Below are 22,117 nucleotides of genomic sequence, written 5' to 3'. Positions count from 1 at the left end.
TAAACATGTCACACTCCGCCAGGGAAAGAATGAAGGAAAGTGTTTAGATTCTTTTAACAGCAAAATCTAACACTCCACAATTTGCGAGGGAAAGAATAAGTGCAAGCGTCTAGATCCTTTTAGCAGCAAGATTTAACACTCCACACTCTGCAAGGGAAGAATAAATAAAAGTATATCATTTTAGCCGCAATCTTACATTTATCTTTGAGTGCATGGACATCAAGAGGGTTAACTAAAGTAAAACACAATTATCATGCGTGGAAATGTTTACTACAGAGAGTGCTATAGGATACAGAAGAAGATTTAAACAACAAATCCTTGCAGCGTCAAATTTAATAACGGCATTTTAATTAGCATATATAGTTTAAGGTATGTGATAAAACAATTGAATACTTGAGGTCTCCCACAAACCCCCCACACACACAGATTCGGATTTTAATAAGAGGAGAATTGTGTGGCAAGAAGAATAGGAAGACAACCTGATAAGATAACACTCTTCTAAATATACAGAGATAAGGTTATAAGACGTGAGATTAAGGTCTTTTCTCCCAACACAGAATCTCGCCCGCCAGAAGAAGGATTGTGCGGGAGGAAGAGACCTTGACCTAACACGGACGACCTAACACTCCACCTCGCCGATGGTATCCCGGATAAACGCGAGACTTTGCGTGACATCTATGAAGACATCGGAGTTGCTTTGCCCACCTTGACACCCGGCCGTGCTGCTGAGGATGCCCGCCACTGCCCATTGCTCCCCACCGCACACTTGGACCACAACGGGGCTGCCCTCGTCATCCTGCAGGAAGGACATGAAGAAGCAAGTTAAGGGGGGAGCATACGCGCGTGGCCTCGGTGTTCATCTCCGTTGCAGTTTAAAATGTGCTTACGAAGAGTGATGGTGTTCCTAAGTAATGTGCAAAGAACCTTGTGAGAACTTGCAGCATCAAAAGAAATTAGTAGGATCGTGAAATTAGAAGAAGAAAACGAAATCGCCCTTCCGTTACTTTGGCTGCCCATCTGTTATCGTTTCTTTACATAACATTACCGGCCTAAGGGTTCAATTTTTATTCCTAATCTCAATTCCTAGTCTCAGTTACTAGACTCAATTTCTCGTCTCGGTTCCTAATCTCACTTCCTAGTCTCAATTCATAGTCTCCTAGTTTCAATTCATATTCTCAAATCCAAATCTTAATTCCTAGTTTCAATTCCTTGTCTCAATTCCTAGTCTCAATTCCTAGTCCCAATTCTAAGTCTCAATACCTAGTCTCAATTCCTAGTCTCAATTCCAAGTCTCAATTCCTAGTTTCAATCCTAGTCTCAATTCCTAGTCTCAATTCCAAGTCTCAATTCCTAGTTTCAATCCTAGTCTCAATTCCTAGTCTAATTACTAAAAGGTTCATAATGGATGACAGTTCCGTCTAATGTTTCACCAGGTTACTTTTACAATATGACTTTTTTTTTACTCGGAACCAATATATTAATTTCTTAGTAACATTGTATATTGATTCAGATACTCCACTGCGGGTTCTGCGTTGCTCCCTCTCCCTCCAGCTTCCCAAAGTAAAGAGCGAGCACACTCACCATACACCCGCCTCCCGTATTGCTCAGGGTGCAGAAGAATCTACTCGAGCTCTGTCTGCAGTCATCTTGGGCTCCAACGGTGACGGAGAGCTCTTGGAGAATGCCGGCGTTGCTGTTGGCTGTTGGAGGGAAGCGAAAACAGCGGTAGTTATAAGGTGTTCACGGAGGCAGACAAGACATCGCACGCAATACAGAGAAAACGATGGTGAATAACGAAATTTCCGAGAACAGGGAATGGGAGAGGCAACCCAGCATGTCATCATATACCAGTGAGGACGAAAAGTGATGTAGGTGGCCGACGTATATACCCCTACTCATCCCAACCATTCGCTATAGCTGTTTACGAAGAATTATACCGTAGAAAAGAATACATGCCAGTTCGTATCTTCTCACTGGACGAAAGTGCAATAAGAGGACGAAAAGTGATGTAAGTGGCCGACGTATATACCCCTACTCATCCCAACCATTCGCTATAGCTGTTTACGAAGAATTATACCGTAGAAAAGAATACATGCCAGCTCGTATCCTCTCACTGGACGAAAGCACAATAACTTACGGTTGTTAGATGTCCGTCCCCAGCCTGTTAGTATCATTTGGGTCCCCTCTGTGATGTCTCCCGGCTCCGCAAGACACACAGGCATGGCGTCAGCGATAGGCGTGGTGAGCATCAGCAGGACGATTCTAACCTCCTGAGAATGAGGGATGGAGAGGGTAGAGTCCGTGCAATGGGGGGGGGGACTGGAATTTATGAAGATATTGGTTGGTATTATAAGACACATTCGCTTGTCACATCAACTATTTCTAAAGGTCAAAGTGGGGATCATTCGGCGTCTAATGAGTGTTTCTTTAAGTTCATGGTACAGAGGAAGGGTCAGACTACCACCAGGGTTATAAAACTACTTCTGGAAATGCCACAAACTCCTACGAAAGCCTTGTCAAATATGTGAACTTGGGCGACGAAATGTTTAGTAATACGGCCCATTGTGACCCGTATTCTCAAACGCTGTCGGCTGTCACAATAAATATTACCAAAGAGAATTAGTCGAGTTCCCATGGTTGTTTTTCACATTGATGCTGCAGAAACATGGACAAACTATCACTACCCTCATAAAACTACCCATGGAAACACCCACAACCTCTTCGAAAGCTTGACGCCATATGACCCGGCAGTTGCGGCGCCAAGACGGAGCGCCCCAATTATCATCATCATCATCTTCGATAGCTTTATCCAATGTTGGTGTGTAAGACAGTATTTCCGAGTTACCACGAGTGTTTTTTCCCTTTCACCTTGCAGAAACTTGGACAAACTATCACTACGCTTGTAAAACTACCCATGGAGACACCTACAACCTCTTCGAAAGCCTTATCCACTGTGAGTGTGTAAGACAATATTTCCGAGTTACCACGAGTGTTTTTTCCCTTTCACCTTGCAGACACCTGGACAAACTATCACTACCCTCATAAAACTACCCATGGAGACACCCACAACCTCTTCGAAAGCCTTATCCACTGTGGGTGTGTAAGCCCTGTATGTCTTTCAGCTACGACGACAAACATAACACAACACAGTACTACAAGACTTACCCCGGCTGGTATGTCATCCCTTTCATCAGTGACCAACATGGACACCGTTAGGCTGGTTAGGCTGTTCCTGTCGCTGCCTGTGAAGACCGTTATATCACTCGCGTCAGCTGGGCTGTTACAAAAGAGAGAGAGAGAGAGAGAGAGAGAGAGAGAGAGAGAGAGAGAGAGAGAGAGAGAGAGAGAGAGAGAGAGAGAGAGAGAGAGAGAAACAAATTATTAGGTTCCTCCATTTTTCTTTTGCTGTAAACTTTTAAACTGACAAGTTAGAAAATAAAATACGTGTTCTCAGATTCCTGTTGATTCTCCTTAATTAGCACAAGTCCTTCGAGTCGCGGCAAAACTGTGGAAAGGTCGCTGGATTTCGTGGTCTCGAATGACATTTATATTTTTTTTTCCTTCGTTGACATACAGACACACAGACACAACGTTCAATGTGCAAATATATGTTTATGGGCGCATGAAATTCAGAGCTAGAGGTTGTTGTAATTTCACCATCTCTCTGTCTTGTATTCGCCACCGTGGAAGCGGGCGAACGAAGAGGAGGATGTCAAGGTCAAGGAGGAAGATGAGGAGGAGGAGAAAGAGGAGGAGGAGTGGATAAAGGTTTGGAAAGAGGAGAGCAAAGGTGTGTGTGTGCGTGTGTGTGTGTGTGTGTGTGTGTGTGTGTGTGTGTACAAAAACAGATTAAATCGTCACAGGATATTCACTCGCAGTCTTAGGGTTGAATTTTAAGACTATCGCTTCTCACATCAACTATTTCTAAAGGTCAAAGAGGGGATCAATCGGGTTTTCATGCGTGTTTTCTTAAGGTTCATGGCACAGAAGAAGGGTCAAACTACCACCAGGGTCATAAAACTACCCCTGGAAAGGCCTACAGCTCCTACGAAAGCCTTGTCAAATATGTGAACTTGGGCGACGAAATGTTTTAAAATACGAACCCAAGGACCCTAAACTAAACATTTTGTCGCCCGAGTTTACATATTTGACAAGGCTTTCGTAGGAGTTGTAGGTATTTCCAGGAGTAGTTTTAAGACCCTGGTTGTTGTTTGACCCTTCCTCTGTACCGTGAACCTGAAGAAACACTCATTAGAACCCGACTGACCCCCTCTTTGACCTTTAGATATAGCTGATGTGAGAAGCAAAAGTATCTTATAATACCGACCAGGGAATGAGTCCAGGAAGGTTGAATGACTCTAGGTGGAAGGGCGGCACGTATTCCCACACTGCCGCCGCTCACATCAATTATATCCAAAGGCCGAAAAGGAGATTAATCGGTGTGTTTTTTGGGAGGCTCATGGTACAGGAGTTTTTTTTTTTTTTTTTTTTTTTACAACAAAGGAGGCAGCTCAAGGGCACATGGTCAAACTACCCTTGGAAATGCCCGAAACTCCTACGAAAGCCTTGTCAAATATGGACTTATGCGCCGATATGTTTTAAGAATATCGCCCTTAGTGAGATTTACATGCGCGCACCATAAAACATATTGTCGTAGTCCCGCCACCAAAAAAAAAACTCACTAAAACACTTGCGACAGGACAACTCCACACCTGTTCCTACATCGTTAAACGGATGAGTGGTTAGCGTGCCGCACGGTTCCGCGTTCCGCCGCGTTCTGGATGACGTGGGTTCGAATCCGCCGCTACCTCCAGGAATTGTTCAGTCACCGCCGAGTGGCCTAAGACTACCCACATGCTGTCCCGAAGACCACCCATCACCCCGGACTCTAGAGGAACTGTTCAAGGGGAATCAAGAATGAGCTCCGGGGGGCAGCATGATCCAAGAACAGATTGCGCCACTATAAACACTTGCCTGCGCCATGACGGGCTCGGGCCAACCACCCAGACCCCCAAAGAAAGCCTACCGGCGCTATAGGCTAAGACGTAAAAAAAGTATAAAAAATATATATATAAAATCACCTGTCGAAATAGTTATATTGTTCCCTCTCACACAGGTACAACTCCTACCTCTACACACACGCGAGGGTCCCAACATCACGTGAACACCTGCTTTGAGAGAGAGAGAGAGAGAGAGAGAGAGAGAGAGAGAGAGAGAGAGAGAGAGAGAGAGAGATGACATAAAAAAAGTATAAAAAATATATATATAAAATCACCTGTCGAAATAGTTATATTGTTCCCTCTCACACAGGTACAACTCCTACCTCTACACACACGCGAGGGTCCCAACATCACGTGAACACCTGCTTTGAGAGAGAGAGAGAGAGAGAGAGAGAGAGAGAGAGAGAGAGAGAGAGAGAGTTTCTATTATGTATTTGTATGTTTGTATGTGTGTGGAACAGTCGACGATTAATTTTGTCCCATACACAGGCTCTTGAATTAGTTATACCTAGAAAGTGTAATATTGAGCTTCCTTTTGTACAGAAATAATATGTTTAGATAAAGAGAGAGAGAGAGAGAGAGAGAGAGAGAGAGAGAGAGAGAGAGAGAGAGAGAGAGAGAGAGAGAGAGAGAGAGAGAGAGAGAGAGAGAGATTATTAGGTTCCTCAATATTGCTCTTCCTAAAAACTACTGTAATGATTAAGTAGAAAACAAAATGCGTTCTCAGGTCCTCCCGTCGCGGCAATTTCGTTTTTTTTTTTCTCTTTTTTTCATACGTTAACACTTTTTCTTTATTGTTCTTTTCCACAGACACAGCGTTTAGTGTGCAAAGATATGTTGATGCAAATACTAATCTTGGCACGTATTTTCAATCGTTTTCGGCCCTCACAACAACGATCACCAAAGTCCACAAAGGAGGTTAAGTGCTTGGCATTTATATAGTTACTGTGGCTCTCATTTTCAGACTCCTTCGGCCCTCACAACAACGATCACCAAACTCCACAAAGGAGGTTAAGTTCTTGGAATTTATATAGTTACTGTGGCTCTCATTTTCAGACTCCTTCGGCCCTCACAACAACTATATCCAAAGGCCACAGGGGAGATAAAGCAGGTTCTAATAAGTGTAGTCCACATTCACGGTTCTAAGACCGGTCAAACTATCACTAGGCTCATAAACCTACCCATGGAAACACTAACAACAAAACCTCTACGGAAGCCTTATCAGACGTGGATGTGTAAGCGGCGAAATGTTTGAGAATGAGATGACTTACCGATTACCGATGGAGACGCAATTTTCGGAAGTCATGACCCATTTGTCGCTAACGATCACCCCGTTGCACTCGCGGTCGTTTCCATTCCCGGGGCCATCAATTGCAATCAGCACGTGGTAGGGATACTCGTTAGCCCCAACATCGGCACCATTGGCTATCCTACCGGCCATGAGATTGAACCTGCCGCACTCTGCAAAGGGAAAGAATAGATATGAGTGTTTTTATTCTTCAAGCAGCAAGATTAACTGAACATATTCGAAGTGCGCTTACCACAAAAGTCTCTGGAGCATTCTTCCGTCGTAGTTGTGGTTGTGGTTGTTGTAGTTGTGGTGGTTGTTGTTGTCGTTGTGGTTGTGGTTGGTGTCGTTGTGGTTGTGGTTGTGGTTGGTGTCGTTGTCGTTGTTGTTGTTGTCGTTGTGGTTGTGGTTGGTGTCGTTGTGGTTGTGGTTGTGGTTGGTGTCGTTGTCGTTGTTGTTGGTGTCGTTGTGGTTGTGGTTGTGGTTGGTGTCGTTGTCGTTGTGGTTGTGGTTGGTGTCGTTGTGGTTGTGGTTGTGGTTGGTGTCGTTGTGGTTGTGGTTGTGGTGGTTGTTGTTGTCGTTGTGGTTGTGGTTGGTGTCGTTGTGGTTGTGGTTGTGGTTGGTGTCGTTGTGGTTGTGGTTGTGGTTGGTGTCGTTGTCGTTGTCGTTGTTGTTGGTGTCGTTGTGGTTGTGGTTGTGGTTGGTGTCGTTGTGGTTGTGGTTGTGGTTGGTGTCGTTGTGGTTGTGGTTGTGGTTGGTGTCGTTGTGGTTGTGGTTGTGGTTGGTGTCGTTGTGGTTGTGGTTGTGGTTGGTGTCGTTGTGGTTGTGGTTGTGGTTGGTGTCGTTGTGGTTGTGGTTGTGGTTGGTGTCGTTGTGGTTGTGGTTGTGGTTGGTGTCGTTGTGGTTGTGGTTGTGGTTGGTGTCGTTGTGGTTGTGGTTGTGGTTGGTGTCGTTGTCGTTGTGGTTGTGGTTGGTGTCGTTGTGGTTGTGGTTGTGGTTGGTGTCGTTGTGGTTGTGGTTGTGGTTGGTGTCGTTGTGGTTGTGGTTGTGGTTGGTGTCGTTGTGGTTGTGGTTGTGGTTGGTGTCGTTGTGGTTGTGGTTGTGGTTGGTGTCGTTGTCGTTGTGGTTGTGGTTGGTGTCGTTGTGGTTGTGGTTGTGGTTGGTGTCGTTGTGGTTGTGGTTGGTGTCGTTGTGGTTGTGGTTGGTGTCGTTGTGGTTGTGGTTGGTGTCGTTGTGGTTGTGGTTGGTGTCGTTGTGGTTGTGGTTGGTGTCGTTGTGGTTGTGGTTGTGGTTGGTGTCGTTGTCGTTGTGGTTGTGGTTGGTGTCGTTGTGGTTGTGGTTGGTGTCGTTGTGGTTGTGGTTGGTGTCGTTGTGGTTGTTGTTGGTGTCGTTGTCGTTGATGGTGGTGTCGTTGTCGTGGTTGATGTTGCTGATGTTGTTGACGGTGTGGTTCTGGCTGTGGTAGAGGTAGATGTGGTTGCTGTACTCATCGTCGTCGTCGGTGTTGGTGGTGAAGCTGATGTGGTGGGAGCGGGGGTGGTGGGGGCAGGGGTGGGCTTGACTATGACCCCTCCTGGAAAGCAAAATCGGCCCGAGGTCAGTGACGCAACACATAACACCTAGACAATACTCACCCGGCGCAGCTGACGTGATACTTGTGGGAGCTGGAAGGCAAATGTTAGTGCATACAAAGTGACTCAGCAGTGGTGTTCAAGTTGTTTATGGGGATGACGGATGACCTACTGATGAGCGGTTCGATTTGGTGGTTAGTGCCTGGAACACGTTTGGTTTTATTTCGTGGTTCGTGCGTTTGTTTTCTACGGGCCAAAAAGGGCTGTTTCGGACCATTGCGAGAAATCGAGACCTATATTTCACGGTCTATCAGCTGTTACAACAACTGAACGCGACCTTAGCGGCCCCCGAGGGTAACAAAGACTCAAAGCGTCAATATAAAAAAAGTCTACCCTCTCGAACGCAATTCGGGGCCGCCAAGAAAATTACCAAGGAGAGAGAGAGAGAGAGAGATAGGTATGTATAAGACCCATCTCGAAGTCCAGCACGGCCGCCATCACCGCTAGGATCCTTCCTCTTCAAGAGAAGTGACGGTGGTGACTGGCTTGACGTGTCCTCCTGCCGGGTTATATAGTCTACCCAACCTGTCTGTTGCGTGAGCAAGTCTGATGAACCCCATGCGTCACGTAAAAGAGAGACACCTGTTACATTTTGATACTTCACGTAAACCGATGATCATGATGCGGTTATAGTGATTATAGTCGGTTCACCCCGCAGACTTACATACTAGACTGCTCGCCAAGGCCCTGCAAGTGATGCCGGCCTGGGGCCGTGGGTGTGCCCTGTTCATCCAAAACCGACGACTTCACACACCTCACTCCCACCCTGTTTCCTGAGTACGACAATCTGGCTACGCTGCTCCTTTGTTGTTGCTGGCTGTGGAGTGGCCTTCGACTCAGCACTCTTCCACAGTAGCTGAAGAAAAGAGGAGACAAAAAGATGCAGCTGTTCTTCGCCCTCCTCAGCACTTATTACGCTACTTCCTCGCGCTCACCCCGTCTAAATAGCTCTCTCCCTTGCTCCCCTCCTCCGGCCAGGGCCGGATTACCCTATACGCCAAGTACGCCATGGCGTAGGGCCCACAGCACTGAGGGGCCCACAAAACCTGATAGACCCGACCCATAATTGGGCCCCCACATAATGGAAATCCCGGAAATACCTGTAGCCTCAGGGAGATCAGTATGCTTCGTTGGACTTGATCGAAAAAAAAATGGATGAAATAAAATAGCGAAAACTTGTTTGTGTTGGCAACACAAGTCAGTGCTTGCAATTTCTTTGAACTTCTGCAGGAATTATATGCATATTCAGTTGGATCAATAAAGCGCTGGAATTTACTAACAAAGGGATTGTCACCTAATGAAAATGGTAGAATTCTAACCCTAAAAACATTATTTTCCACACGTTGGCATTTCCATTCTGAATTAGTGAAAGCACTGCACTTAAATTACTCTAGCATCTATGTTAAATGAAATTGCAGACAATGAGGAACTAAAAGGAGATGTTCGACTTGCTGCATCAGTTTTTGCAGAGAAAATGTGCCTTCTTGAAAATGCATTTGTGTGTGTTCTGTGGAACAAGATCCTCCAGCGCTTTCAGAAAGCTAGTACTCTTCTCCAAAGCACATATATTGATATCAACATGGCTGTATCGTTGTTTTTATCACTTGAAAGTTTTGTTGCTGAGCCTCGTGGTCAATTTGATAAACTGCAGAATGATGCAAAAAATCTCATGGAAACTGTTCAGCAAGTATATGTATCGGAAAAGGTACGGAAGAGAAGACGGCGGCGTCAAGCTGATGATTCTGCTGAACCTGATGCAGATCTTCAAGATGCACAAAAATTCCGTGAACAGAGTTTTGTTGTCATCATTGACAAGTTACTTGTAAGTTTACAGTAGCTCAACGTCGCCAGGCTTATCACAAGATATCTGACGACTTTGCCTTTAACAACTCATTGAGGGAGAATGATACTACTGCACAGCTGAGAGTTGATGTATCCATGCAGCTTGGTGAAAAAATACATCAATGACTTGGAACCCCACTGCGAGGATGAATTTGTAACATTCTCAGAATTTGTAACCAATTTAAAGTTGGATCGTGATCCTCATGTCCTGTTAAAATACTTAGGGAATAATTCAGTTGTAGAGTCAACATTTGCCAATGTTTCAACTGCTCTGCGATTGTTCTTAACATTACCAGTCACAGTCTGCAAAGGTGAACGTTCATTTTCCAAACTGTCTTTGATCAAAAACAGATTTCGTTCAACAATGACTCAAAAACGACTGAATGCTTAGTCTGTTATGTCAATTGAAAATTATGTCACCTCCTCAATGACATTTGAAACCATGATTGAACAGTTTTCACAAGAGAAATCAAGAAAACGGGCATTGGTGGAGCTGCTATAGTTACCTGTATGTATATAAGTATGGTATGTATGCTGCTAATAAGTATAGAATATAAAGAAAATAAAGATGATGACAATCTGTATTAAATATACTGTATCATTAATTCATTCTGAAGTTTCAATACAATATGAAATTGTCCAGATCTTGCCTAATTTATTCAATGGGGGGCCCAAAACTGTGGGTGGCGTAGGGCCCAATGCAAGCTTAATCCGGTCCTACTCCTCCCCCTTCCTTTCTGATCGTCCATGCATGTGGCTTCTCCAGGAATAGAAGGAGAAACCGCTTCCAATATCCCACTGTACTGTATAACCTGCAACCCATACTTATCCTCGTATTGCTCAGGTAGATGATCCCGGAATCGTTACCTATAAGTACACAAAGCCTGACAGACGCTGAGTGTGTTAAGGGTGATTTGCATAAGATTTGTATCCTGTTTATTCTCTCTGCACAGCTGTTCAATCACATTCTGTATTGCCTGGGGGTTGGGATGGCTGCTTCCTCCCTTCTCCTTTGTTGTTTAACTGCAACAATAAACTATCAATCAGTCAAATGGGAGGCGAGGCTATATATCTGCCTGTCTGCCTGTCTGTGTGTCTGTCGTTCTCTCTCTCTCTCTCTCTCTCTCTCTCTCTCTCTCTCTCTCTCTCTCTCTCTCCCCACATGCGATGAGCTATAACATACACCTGTGACCTCTTCTCCGTATTAAGGTTCTCGAAATAGGCCTTCTTTTTCCTCAGTCCTGTTGTGGATGTGAATTCTATGCGCCACATATGTACAATCAGGGGTATATGAACTTTATCTTTCATTCTCTTACGTAAGTCTCGAGTTCAATCTTTCCGGATTCTACTAGACTTATTAATTTTTATCTTGATGACTAATAGGTCGGTATTCTCAGACGCTATTATTCCTAAAGTCCGACAAGGAGGTCAGTCGGGTTCTAATGCGTGTTTCTTAAGGTTCACAATATAGAAGAAGGATCAAACTGCCACCAGCGTCGTAAAGCTACCAGTGGAAATGCCCAAAACTTCTAGAAAAGTCTTGTCAAATATGTGTACTTAGGCGCCGAAATGTTTTAAAAAACGACCCATAATATCATCCACCTACATGACTGCAACCTATCGTTTTCATGACAATCAGCAGATGTGTCAACGTATTCATTATGTCAAGTTTTTAAACTTTAAGTATCGCGGGTTTTTTTTCATGATGTAAGTTCGTAGTAATTATTAAAACATAAAACCACTGCGTATTGTATTTGTAAATATGATACGTTTTGGTTGCGTTCGAGAAGTTATTGTAGCGACGTAACCAAACATTAACTTTTTTTTTTTAGGTGCTATGGTCCTTGCTCGGCCCATGCTGCCCCCGGTGCTCCACTTGAACGAGGTCGCTGAAGTTAGTGTTGATAAGATCTGGGTAGCATGTGGGTCCCAGCTAACACACTCTCGTACTCACTACGTTGTATAATGGTAACGGTTTATGATGTGTTGACACGTAGCCCTTGAACATGCTCGAAATTTATCTGCAGCTGCTCCTTCCATCCCTAGGGCCTATACTAATCTCTCTCTCTCTCTCTCTCTCTCTCTCTCTCTCTCTCTCTCTCTCTCTCTCTCTCTCTCTCTCTCTCTCTCTCTCTCTCTCTCTCTCTCAAGAAGAAGAAGAAGAAGAATTAAGCACGTATATACAAACTTTCTCATTTTGAAGTATAATAAGAATGTTTAACGTGTGCAGAGTTAAATTAATACGTGTGCAATATGTCTTTACTTTACCCCTCAGGCACGCCAACGTTGCCAGCAGAATGTTGAACTCAGCATGTTGTATTTTCCCATTTCAGACCCCAAAACTCGCACACACGTAGATATCTGTATTTATTTCTAATTAATCTTCAAGTCAATGTTATTTCGATATACTTATGAGTCAGAAACCAAAAAATCCGATGTTCTAAGTACCATCACCTCTCTGGTAACATTGGTACTTCCGCTCTTGTAGGAATCAGCTCGCAGTGCAAAATAGCTCGCAGAGAGAGGTCCAACTTGCTTACTTTTTACAATATTTCACTCACTGCCATCGTTTACTTGTCCTGTTTCGGCTTCAATACATGGCACTAACATCAGAGCAACTTTATTAGTCAAGAGAATGCACTGTGACAAACGAACAAGGCAGATTTTAGAAACCTCACCTGTCCACTCATTTCCTGCTCGCTTGGTTATGTTGGTCTGATATGTATTGTTTTCTTGCCGGCAATATCAACCATTACAAAGTTCACAACGGGAAATTAGGGAAATGAAAATAATAATGGCAGTAGAAAATGGGGGAGAGGGGAGAGAGAATGGAAGAGGAAGGGAAGGGCAGGGGAAATTTATCCTATCCCCAAATCTCTATTCCTAGGCCTAATAATTGCTCCCATTACTCCATTCCAGGTAAATTAATAAGTTTTCCTGCTGTGTATTCAGGGAGATAAAAAAAATAAAAAAATGCTGGGAGGGGAGAGAATGGAAGAGGAAGGGAAGGAAAGGAGAAATGTACCCTACCCTAAAATCTCTACTAATAATTCCTCGGCCTAAATACTATTCCTATTACTCCATTTCAGGTAAATTAATAGGTTTTCCTGTCGTGTATTCAGGGAGATGCAAAAATAATGGGAGTAGAATATGGCGAATGCAGGGGAGAGAATGGAAGAGGAAGGGAAGGAAAGGGGAAATGCACCCTACCCTAAAATCTCTACTAATACTTCCTAGGCCTAAATATTATTCCTATTACTCCATTCCACGTAAATTAATAGGTTTTCCTTCTATGTACTCCCCAGTGCGCATGTGTAGTGGACATCAGGACGACTTATTTCCTCGGGGAGATATTTCTCGCACCGCTTCGCCTCGTTGCTTCAGAGAGTCATGATGGCGGCGCGGGACGGTGGCGGGGCGGCGCGTCTCTTCGGGGCCGGCAACAGGCTGCCCCAGGAACCCAAGTGTCCACGCTGCAGGGTGAACTACAAGCTGAAGGGTGAGGCCGGCTACTGCTTTAGTCTCGGGGCCCTGGGGTGTCGGGGAAGGGTGTGGCAGGGGTTTAGCGGGGCCATGCCGAGGGGGAACGCATTTCACTGATTTTTCCTTGTTTTTGACGGTTGTGGAGGCTGCCGTGGCCCAGAAAGTGAGGGACGCATTACTAGAATACATAACTGATAACATAAGAGCATTTGATTTAGTAGGGAAAGAGATAAAGGCGTTACTTATCTCTGGGGGAGGGTGTACTTGGGGGGCCATGCCGGGGAGGAACGCATTTCACTGATTTACCCTTGTTCCTGACGGTTCTAGAGGCTGCCGTGGCCCAGAAAGTGAGGAACGTACCACTAGAATACATAAATGATTGCAGAAGAGCAGTTACTTAAGTAGGAAAAGAGATATTGGCGTTACTTATCATTGGGGGGCCACTTGGGAAGTGTTTGGGGGCCATGCTGAGAGGAATTCCTGTCTGCATATCACGGATTTCTCCTTGTTCCAAACGGTTGTGGATCCTGCCGTGACCCAGAACGTGAGGGACGCATTACTAGAATACATATATGATTATAGAAGAGCAGTCGATTAAGTATGAAACGAGATACCGGTATTAGGTACGAAAACTAATATTTATCCTTGAAGGGCCATGTGATGTCTGGGAACGCGGTGAGAGCGTCAAGCTGTGAGAAACGCATTTCACTAATTTCTCCTTGTTCCTGACGTTTGTAGAGGCTGTCGCCACCCAGAAATTGAGGAACATACTAGTAGAATATATATATGATGACAGACGAGCAGTTAAATTAGTAGAAAATTAGATAGAGGCTAGTCACCTAAACTAACTCTTTACCCCCCCAAATTCATCTAACAGATATATTTCTCTCAAATAGTGGATAAATTACTTATTCCTAATTATGGCTTAGACAAGGGTGGTCCAGTTTCTTTGATATCGAGTGTACTAAGCATATATATAAGTCAAAGACCATAAACTTTCTTTTTTATATATATGTCGAAGACTTACAATAATGTTATAGACAGTTATATATTATCTTCCAGTAGGGGGGGCTTGCAGGTAACCTAGTATTATTTTATATACTAAGCATTCTTATTCACAAATATTATTATGTTATTTGATAGAATAGATCAATATATTTAAATTGGTATTTGTGGGCCACTAAAAATCAACCTGTGGGCTTGTAGTTGGACCACCCTGACTTAGTGGGGCTGAAAGCAAATCATAGCCAGGTTAAGCTTAGTTTTTAGCCATTTGTAACTTTAAGTGGAGGGAAACGTGTGTCATTCCTTAGCCATTCGGAGGAGGCAATTTTCAGAAGTAAAGAGTAAATCCTCACTTTCCAATAATACAGTGATGTATGATTGTTGGTGCCTTTTTTTAGCCAAACTATTTTTCCAAGCAGAATAAATATTTGGTAGAATGCTTTACCATGTCTTCCTCCCCCACAGACATGAACCACTATGTCAGCCACAAGCGAGAGCCCCTGCTGCTGTCATGTGGCCATGCAGTGTGTGAGTCGTGCACGGCCACCGCCACACACACCTGTATTCTCTGCAATCAGGTGAGTGGGGGCAGGTGTGCTGTGGATGGGTGAATAGGGGGATGCATAGTCTTGTGTAAGTTCTACCTGTGGTCAAGCTTAACCCGTCCACTGCGTTTGGCACGGATTTTGCCTTCACTGGTAGCCAGGTAATATACACTCCCTGGTCTTTCTCTTCCTCTGTGGTGCATAGTGGAGTGTTTTCCATGTAGTATTGTTATGCTGGATTTCCCCTCCCAAGGTGCAGGACTTTACATTTTTCTTAATTGAATTGTAGCACCCACTTGTTACTCCACTCCTGTAGCTTGGTGAAATCTTCTTGTAGGAAATCCAGTCAATTGGTTAATATCTGGTCTAATAAGTCATCTTTAATATCTGGTATAATATCATGTTTGGTTTAATATGTCTTCTGGCTGAAATCATGTCTTCTGGTTCAATATCATGTCTTTTGGCTTAATATCATGTCTTCTGGTTTAAACTTTTCAGTATCAACAAGAGAAGCAGCCTCATTCCACTAACTTGTCTTGCTGTAGGGAAAAAATATCAGTGTGTCCTTAAATCTGCACTTCTGTCACTAGTCGGAGAAAACAGTTTCATTTTGGAGGGTAACAAAAGAAAAACTGCCTGGTAGAACTAACTGGACTGTAACACTACATTAATTATTCCCTTTTTATGCAGTGACTTGAGCTGTTGAATTCTTCTATGCACTGATGAACTGTTGAATTAGTTTATGTAATGACTGTTGATTTTTTTTATATATAGAAATCCACTAGTATTGTGGGCCATATTACCAAACATTTTGTCACCCAAGTTCACATATTTGACAAGTCTTTCATAGGAGTTTTGGGCATTTCCAGGAGTAGTTTTATGAGCCTGGTGGTAGTTTGACCCTTCTTCTGTACCACGAACCTAAAGAACACGCATTAGAGCCCAATTGACCCCCTCTTTGACCTTTAGAAATAGTTGATGTGAGAACCAAAAGTGTCTCATAATACCAACCAGTGACTGAAGTACATACAGTAAGGTCTCTAATAGTGTGAAAGTTTTTTGTATATTTAAGAAGCTCAGGCTATTTGAACGCTCTTCGGTCTCTCATCAGATTTTCCTTGTGCTGTTTGGGAAATACATGTCTTAGAAGGTGATTTTGGTTGAGTATTTTGTAGCCCTCGCTATCAACATTGCCAGATTGTCGTACTCTGCCTCTTATGTTTGCCAAATTCCGACCCCAAAACTGCTCTCATCATCCAAATAACTGCCTTCATATATGGTTAGTGTTTAAATGGTTAATTATTGGTGCTTCTTGGCAACAGTTATGGGCCAGAAACCGGTATATACGTGGCTCTGAGTATGATAATCTGGCAACGGTGCTCACTATGTGCTTGGAAATAAGGCGCTCTGGTCTCGTGCTGTTCCTCTCCTGTTCCTTGTTCCATTACGTTGCTTGTTCCTGTTGTTATTCCTGTTCCATCCCTCTGTAGCCACAAACACCTGACTTCTTAAATGTCATATTAGTCGTTATCAACAATAATATGACTGATTTGTCTTTTTTGATCTGTTTTTTAAGACGAGGTTAGTCATTTTGTTGAATTTTTTATACATATCACTTTTCATGACAAATTGTGATATGTTAACTGTGAAAATGCAACACTTCTAGCTAATTCTGTCCCAAAAGTGAAGTAAAAAGATAAAGTAATCACATAACTCAGTAAATACTGATATGACATTTAACCTGTCTGCTGCGATTGGCACAGATTTGGCCTTCACTGGTAGCCTGGTAACATATACTCCCAGGTCTTTCCCTGCCTCTGTGGTGGATAGTGGAGTGTTTCCCATGTGGTGTTGGTATGTTAATTGGATTTCCCCTTCCAAGGCACATGACTTTACATTTCTCTTCATTGAATTGTAGCAGCCACTTTTTGTTCCATTCCTGTAGCTTTTTGGTGATGTCTTCTTGTAGGAAATCTGCAGTCAAGGGGTTAAGAAATCTGGCATGTGTTTTATGATAGGACTCAGGCTGCTAAAATTCTTGAGTGACTTCATCTCTTGTTCCCTCCTGTAGGTCACCACATTCGACAAGAGTTTTGCCCCAGGGAAGCACCTCTACATCCTTGGAGGCTTATACTGCAACAGGAAGAAAGAGTGAGTTTTGTACATTTGATGACTCCCAGGGTATTTTGATTTATTTAGAGCAATGAGGCCCTGTTTAGATATATGGGCAAGCAGTATGTGTTTGTAAATGATATACTAGTGTTTCTATTAAGATCTTTGGATAGAAATAAAAAGTACAAAAAAGGAAGACAGGAAGGAATGAAGAAAAAGGTGTTGCAAAAGAATAAAGACATCATATGAAAGCATTATTAAATCCCACAGGTTTATGATGAATGCTTTCCACCAGCCTCAGATGTTCCCACAGCCAAAGGTTATCAAGAAAGGTAAGGCTGAGGTTTGAACTGTCTCTATTTTCACAACCAATTATTACTAAGAAAGATAAAGCCAAGGTTTGAACTGTCTATTTTCACAGCCAAAGATTATTAAGAAAGGTAAGGCCGAGGTTTGAACTGTCTCTATTTCCACAGCCTAGAGTTATCAAGACAAGTTAGGCCGAGATTTGAACTTTTTATATATCTATTTACATTTTTAACCCCATAGACATTAACCTTTAGACGGCAGCAGTATCTGAAGAGTAGCTCCCCCCAAAAATTAATTGTCTAATACAATCACTGCCAACGTTAGGACTGTAGCATAAATATAGTTACACCTCATAATAGATGTTTTGAGAATCGTATATATATATAGATTCTACCGCAATCTGGAAGTTTTGTTATTTCTGCCGTACTAAACTGACTTGACTGAATTTTGGACTGTCTGTATATAGTTTCACCGCTGTCTAAGGGTTAAAGATGTCTCTCAATGTATTACTGATATTCACGGATACAATTTACTAAGGATAACACATTGAATTACATAATATAAACTCTTTCAGCTGTCACATTGAAGTATTTTCAGGTGTTCACTTTGAAAGTTTTACAGTGAAAATTTTAATGAAAGCTACCTCACAGGAATTCAAGCATAGTATATTTCTTTTTATTCATGTGTCTTTGGTGTATTAATTTATATCATTATTGTTGTTATAAGGATATTATGCAATTTATTCATGTGTTTAGTGGTTTTTTTTTCTTGGGGGGGGGGGGACTATACATATCTTTCATAAGGGAGCTCATTAAGTGTCCCTTTATTTATTTTTATTTACTTTTATTTATTTATTATTATTTTTTATTTATTTTTTTATTATTTTTTTTTTTTTTTTTTTTTTTTTTTTTTGTGTGTGTGTGTGTGTGTGTGTGTGTGTGTGTGTGTGCATGCAGCCCTGAAGGTAAAGTTGAATTAATATATTTCTTTCCAGTGAACATGTAAAAACATTAGCTGCCTACTTTTACTGCTTACGTATATTTTATTTTATTTTTTTTATCATTGCCTTGCAGTTTTAATGTGTAAGTGGTTCAAAAGTAACTTATTTTAATTTTTTCTCTTAAATTTCTTGCCATATTGTGATCTTTTTTATTGTCAGAGCTGCCAATGCTGATTTGTTTTTCAGGTTATTATTATTATTATTATTATTATTATTATTATTATTATTGTTATTATTGCCAGGTGAAACTGTATAGGTATGTTTGTATATTGTGGGATAAAAATGTATTATATATTGCCTAACTCAAGTGCATTGATTGAATACATCTTTGGTGTGCTTAGCATTATTTTATTGTACAATGTAATTTATTATAATTCCATGCTGATTGTATATATTCCTTTTTACATGTAGCTAAATCCAGATTTTTTTTTTTTTTTTTTTTAGTGATAAATGCTGGAATAGCCTTGTTTCCAGAATCCAGTTTAATTTTTGTCTTTGATATATTTTTATGTCAGCTTGTAGATATAGTAATTTATTTTTTACATTTAATTTGCTCTTAAATGGTCTGTCTCCTTGATCATAAACCCATTAATTTTTTCATTGTTAAAGGCTTTCAATTACTGATTCATTGGCTTTTATGCTTACCAACTTTCTTAGTATTAACTAGACAGTATTATTCAAGAAGGAGCAGACCTGTGTAATAATCTGCTGGGAAAACCTTTGTATAGCCCGTCTTGTCTCTTGTTCTCTTCTCCTTATACAGACCAGTGTCAGGAGTGTTGCCAGATCAAAGCCTCCGTTCTGTGCACCACCTGCACCTCCCAGCTGTGTGAGGCATGCTTCAGGAAGGTGAGGCAGGGAGAGGGGGAAGGGAGGGTCAAGTTGTTATTGCAGTATCCACCGTTGCCAGATTGTCGCACTCAGAGCGTAGTATTTACCAGTTTCTGACGCCTAACTATTGCCAAGAAACATCAGGATCTGACTCTCTTAATGATAATTATGAATGGGTTTCATTATTGGAGCCCAAAAGACAGTTTTGGGGTAGGAAGTTGAGAAATGTAATCTGGCAACGTTGGCAGTGTTCACATTTTCTTTCTTTCTTCTCCATCGTTGTTGTCGTCATCTTCTTTTTCCACTTTGGTTAACAGCCTTTTTTTCGCTTATTGGGTTGGACGAGGCTCAATCATAACGTAACATCTTTCCAGCCCTCCTAGATGACCGTCCTCCAAGATGCATGCATTAAATCCTAATGATGCTCTCTCTTTTCTAATGGGAAAAGAAAAAATAGGAAGAGTTCTTAAGTGATAAACATATCTGAAAATACAATCTACAAGTGGAGGAAAAAAAAAATTGAAGCAAGTCTAAAAATGTCATGAAAAAGTGTAATTGTGTATGTACTGTACTGAAGTGATAAAAAAAAAAAACTCAAATAATTCAGGGGTAAGTAAGAAAGGAGCACTCAAAGTTTTGATTCCTGGTGGTGCAGAAATGTAAGGGCTTGATGCCTATATTCTAAAACGTTTCGCCGCTCAAGAACACACATCCAAGAAAGCTTTCGTAGGATTTGTGAGCATTTCCTGGGGGTAATTTTTAGTTCGACAAAGCTCCTGTAACATGAACGTGAGGAAACACCCGATTAGTCTCCTTTATGGCCTTTGTAAATTGTTGATGCAAGAGGCGGAAGTGTCTTGAAAATACCAACATTGAGTTTCTTTGTACAGATCCACCTCCCACGGACTATGAACGCCCACAAGTCTGAGCCATTGCCGGAAGGTGGCCCATGGACGATGAGTAGGTGCAGGGAGCATCCGGGTGAATTCTGCTCCCTCCTGTGCCACACTTGCACCAGCGCCAACATTGAGAAGGTAGGTTGTGGAATTGTCGTACTGATTGTTGATCCAGCTGGCTACCACAAGCTTCAGTGTCTGCCTGCACCACCTGGCCATACAAAAAAGAGGTAGTTGTATCGAGGTATTTACAGCTTCTCCCTCCCCTGTTTTACTTTAGTACCTTCCATCTTATTTTTCTTCCTCTCATTTAATGTCCATAATTTCCCCTATATTTTCCTTTATTACATGCACAAATACAACCCATGTCCACATTTTGATATCTTAATAATCACATTTTCTATATCGGTTATCTTAAGTACCTGGTTGGAAGGTTTTCTAATGTGTTAAGTTGTAATATTGCTGGATAGTGACATTTTAATAGAAACACCTGGTTGCCAAGATTTCTATTGTCTATGTGAGTTATGTCCTTTTCTAGCCATATTTTTGCCTCTGTTAGCTCAAGTACATAGTGGGAAGGTTTTCTATTGTGTGTATGAGTGGTAAGATCATTTTTCAATCCCATTTTTGTATTGATGAGCTCGGACACTTTTTTTCATGTGTGGTAATGTTGCTTTTAACTCTAATTATCTTTACTGCCACTAGGATTATTTTTATTGAGTGGATAGAGAATCATATCGTCACTTTCAACAACAAACTGCCCAAGTAATTTTATTCACTTTTCAAGGACTCTAAGAAAAGTTGAGACAAATTTTCTGTTTTCCTTCAGTACATCTGCACCAGGTGTCACATCTTGGGACTACACCAGCAGCACGAAGTGATTGAACTGGCATACCTGGTGAGTGTTTGCGTATTTGTGTGTGTGTGTTCATTTGTGTGAGTCTGTGAGTGTTTATAATCAAGCTGCCATGTCCAGAGTTATGACCGTAAATGCTTTCCATGTTTGCTCTTGTTCTACTTAACCCGGTAGCAGTGACGGGCCAAATTTGTGGCTTTACCGTGTAGCAGCGACGGGCCAAATTTGTGCATGATATAAACCCCAAAAAATAGATGATACATAATCTGATCACAAATGCTTTGATATATATTATGAAATGGTTTGTGCGAGGGGTGATTTTTTCTCATTTTTCTCGCTTGGTGGGACCATTAAGAAACATGAAACTCGCTGCTACCGGGTTAAGCTTAAAATCATGTGCACACACACATCCTTATATACCTTTTTATCAAGCTCCCCTCCTGCCTCACTAATGCCCTTCCCTCTCACCCAGAACTCACTGAAGAAGCCCCAGGTAAAAGCCGCCCTCACCCAGGTGGAGCAGATGGTGGAGGAACTGCATTCAGAGCGGCAGGTGAGTATTGTTACCTGACTTTTGCAGAGGTTCACGTCGACTCGCTTCCAATCTTTCCACTCGTTGGGATCCATGGATGCTATAATAATGTCCTGGATTTGTTATTGCCACTGCGTGAACATAATATTTCTGGCATTATAGATATTTTACAGTAATGATAAATCTGGTGCATTATACTGGGTTTGTATGTAGTTCTTGCTCTTTTTTCCCATGTTTCTTGTATCATTTTCCCGTTTTATATTGAGTACCCTTCCATATCATCTTCAATTTTGATATGCATTTTCTTTTTCTTCTATATATATTATGTACAGAAGGTTTTAAGCATGTTCAGTTGCATTAGTCGTTGATTTTAATTTGCACATTTTAATTTTCTTCATTTATATATATTATCATGTGCAGAAGTTTTAGACATGGTCAGTTGCATGGGTTATTAATTTTTCCATGTAATTTTCTGTGTTCGTATGCTATGAAGCGAAGATTGGAAGTTGATTCCCTTAGATTTATATGGAAAGGTTTTATTATATGCCGGAACATTTCAGCTGGTAATTTTAAGATGAGCGTTTTTATTTATATGGAAGTTGATTCCCTTAGATTTATATGGAAAGGTTTATTATATGCCGGAACATTTCAGCTGGTAATTTTAAGATGAGCGCTTTTATTTATATGGAAGTTGATTCCCTTAGATTTATATGGAAAGGTTTTATTATATGCCGGAACATTTCAGCTGGTAATTTTAAGATGAGGGTTTTTATTTATTTGGTGATTC

General features: G+C 41.8%; 2 protein-coding genes across 4 annotated transcripts in view; one reads left to right on the top strand and one right to left on the bottom strand.

Moving 5' to 3' along the window:
* Positions 1 to 229: 229 nt before the first annotated feature.
* Positions 230 to 8,387, bottom strand: LOC126990274 (GATA zinc finger domain-containing protein 14-like). 2 transcript variants are annotated; one of them, XM_050848826.1, is made up of 6 exons: positions 6,542 to 7,912; positions 6,272 to 6,461; positions 3,166 to 3,277; positions 2,138 to 2,270; positions 1,582 to 1,700; positions 230 to 796 (listed from the first exon to the last, which is right to left on the bottom strand). In XM_050848826.1, the coding sequence occupies exons 1-6, from the start codon at positions 7,776 to 7,778 to the stop codon at positions 620 to 622; spliced, it is 1,968 nt and encodes a 655-aa protein (XP_050704783.1). In that variant the 5' UTR covers positions 7,779 to 7,912; the 3' UTR covers positions 230 to 619. The 2 variants fall into 2 exon arrangements, with proteins under 2 accessions (XP_050704783.1, XP_050704784.1); XM_050848827.1 differs by lacking the exons at positions 230 to 796; positions 1,582 to 1,700; positions 2,138 to 2,270; positions 3,166 to 3,277 and having other exon boundaries at positions 6,323 to 6,461; positions 6,542 to 8,387.
* A 4,707-nt stretch (positions 8,388 to 13,094) lies between these two features.
* The window catches only part of LOC126990273 (E3 ubiquitin-protein ligase arc-1-like), a 9,227-nt gene continuing 204 nt past the window's right edge, over positions 13,095 to 22,117 (top strand). For both annotated transcript variants that reach the window (XM_050848823.1, XM_050848825.1), the window contains exons 1-8: positions 13,095 to 13,260; positions 14,715 to 14,827; positions 16,866 to 16,945; positions 17,177 to 17,238; positions 18,979 to 19,064; positions 19,937 to 20,080; positions 20,772 to 20,840; positions 21,271 to 21,351. In XM_050848823.1, coding sequence (XP_050704780.1) covers positions 13,152 to 13,260; positions 14,715 to 14,827; positions 16,866 to 16,945; positions 17,177 to 17,238; positions 18,979 to 19,064; positions 19,937 to 20,080; positions 20,772 to 20,840; positions 21,271 to 21,351 — 744 coding nt within the window. In that variant the 5' untranslated portion in view covers positions 13,095 to 13,151. The remainder of the gene's footprint in view (positions 13,261 to 14,714; positions 14,828 to 16,865; positions 16,946 to 17,176; positions 17,239 to 18,978; positions 19,065 to 19,936; positions 20,081 to 20,771; positions 20,841 to 21,270; positions 21,352 to 22,117) is intronic.

This window comes from Eriocheir sinensis, unplaced genomic scaffold (genome assembly GCF_024679095.1).
Source record: "Eriocheir sinensis breed Jianghai 21 unplaced genomic scaffold, ASM2467909v1 Scaffold1512, whole genome shotgun sequence".
Classification (NCBI taxonomy): domain Eukaryota; kingdom Metazoa; phylum Arthropoda; class Malacostraca; order Decapoda; family Varunidae; genus Eriocheir; species Eriocheir sinensis.
This window is presented reverse-complemented; position numbering and strand designations above follow the sequence as displayed.

Coding starts and splice junctions, on each gene's coding strand:
- LOC126990274 (XM_050848826.1), bottom strand. CDS start 7,778: ATGAGTACAGCAACCACATCTACCTCTACCACAGCCAGAACCACACCG. Junction 3,278..6,271: donor TGCGTCTCCATCGGTAATCG/GTAAGTCATCTC, acceptor CTTTTGTAACAG/CCCAGCTGACGCGAGTGATA. Junction 1,701..2,137: donor GGGACGGACATCTAACAACC/GTAAGTTATTGT, acceptor TCCCTCCAACAG/CCAACAGCAACGCCGGCATT.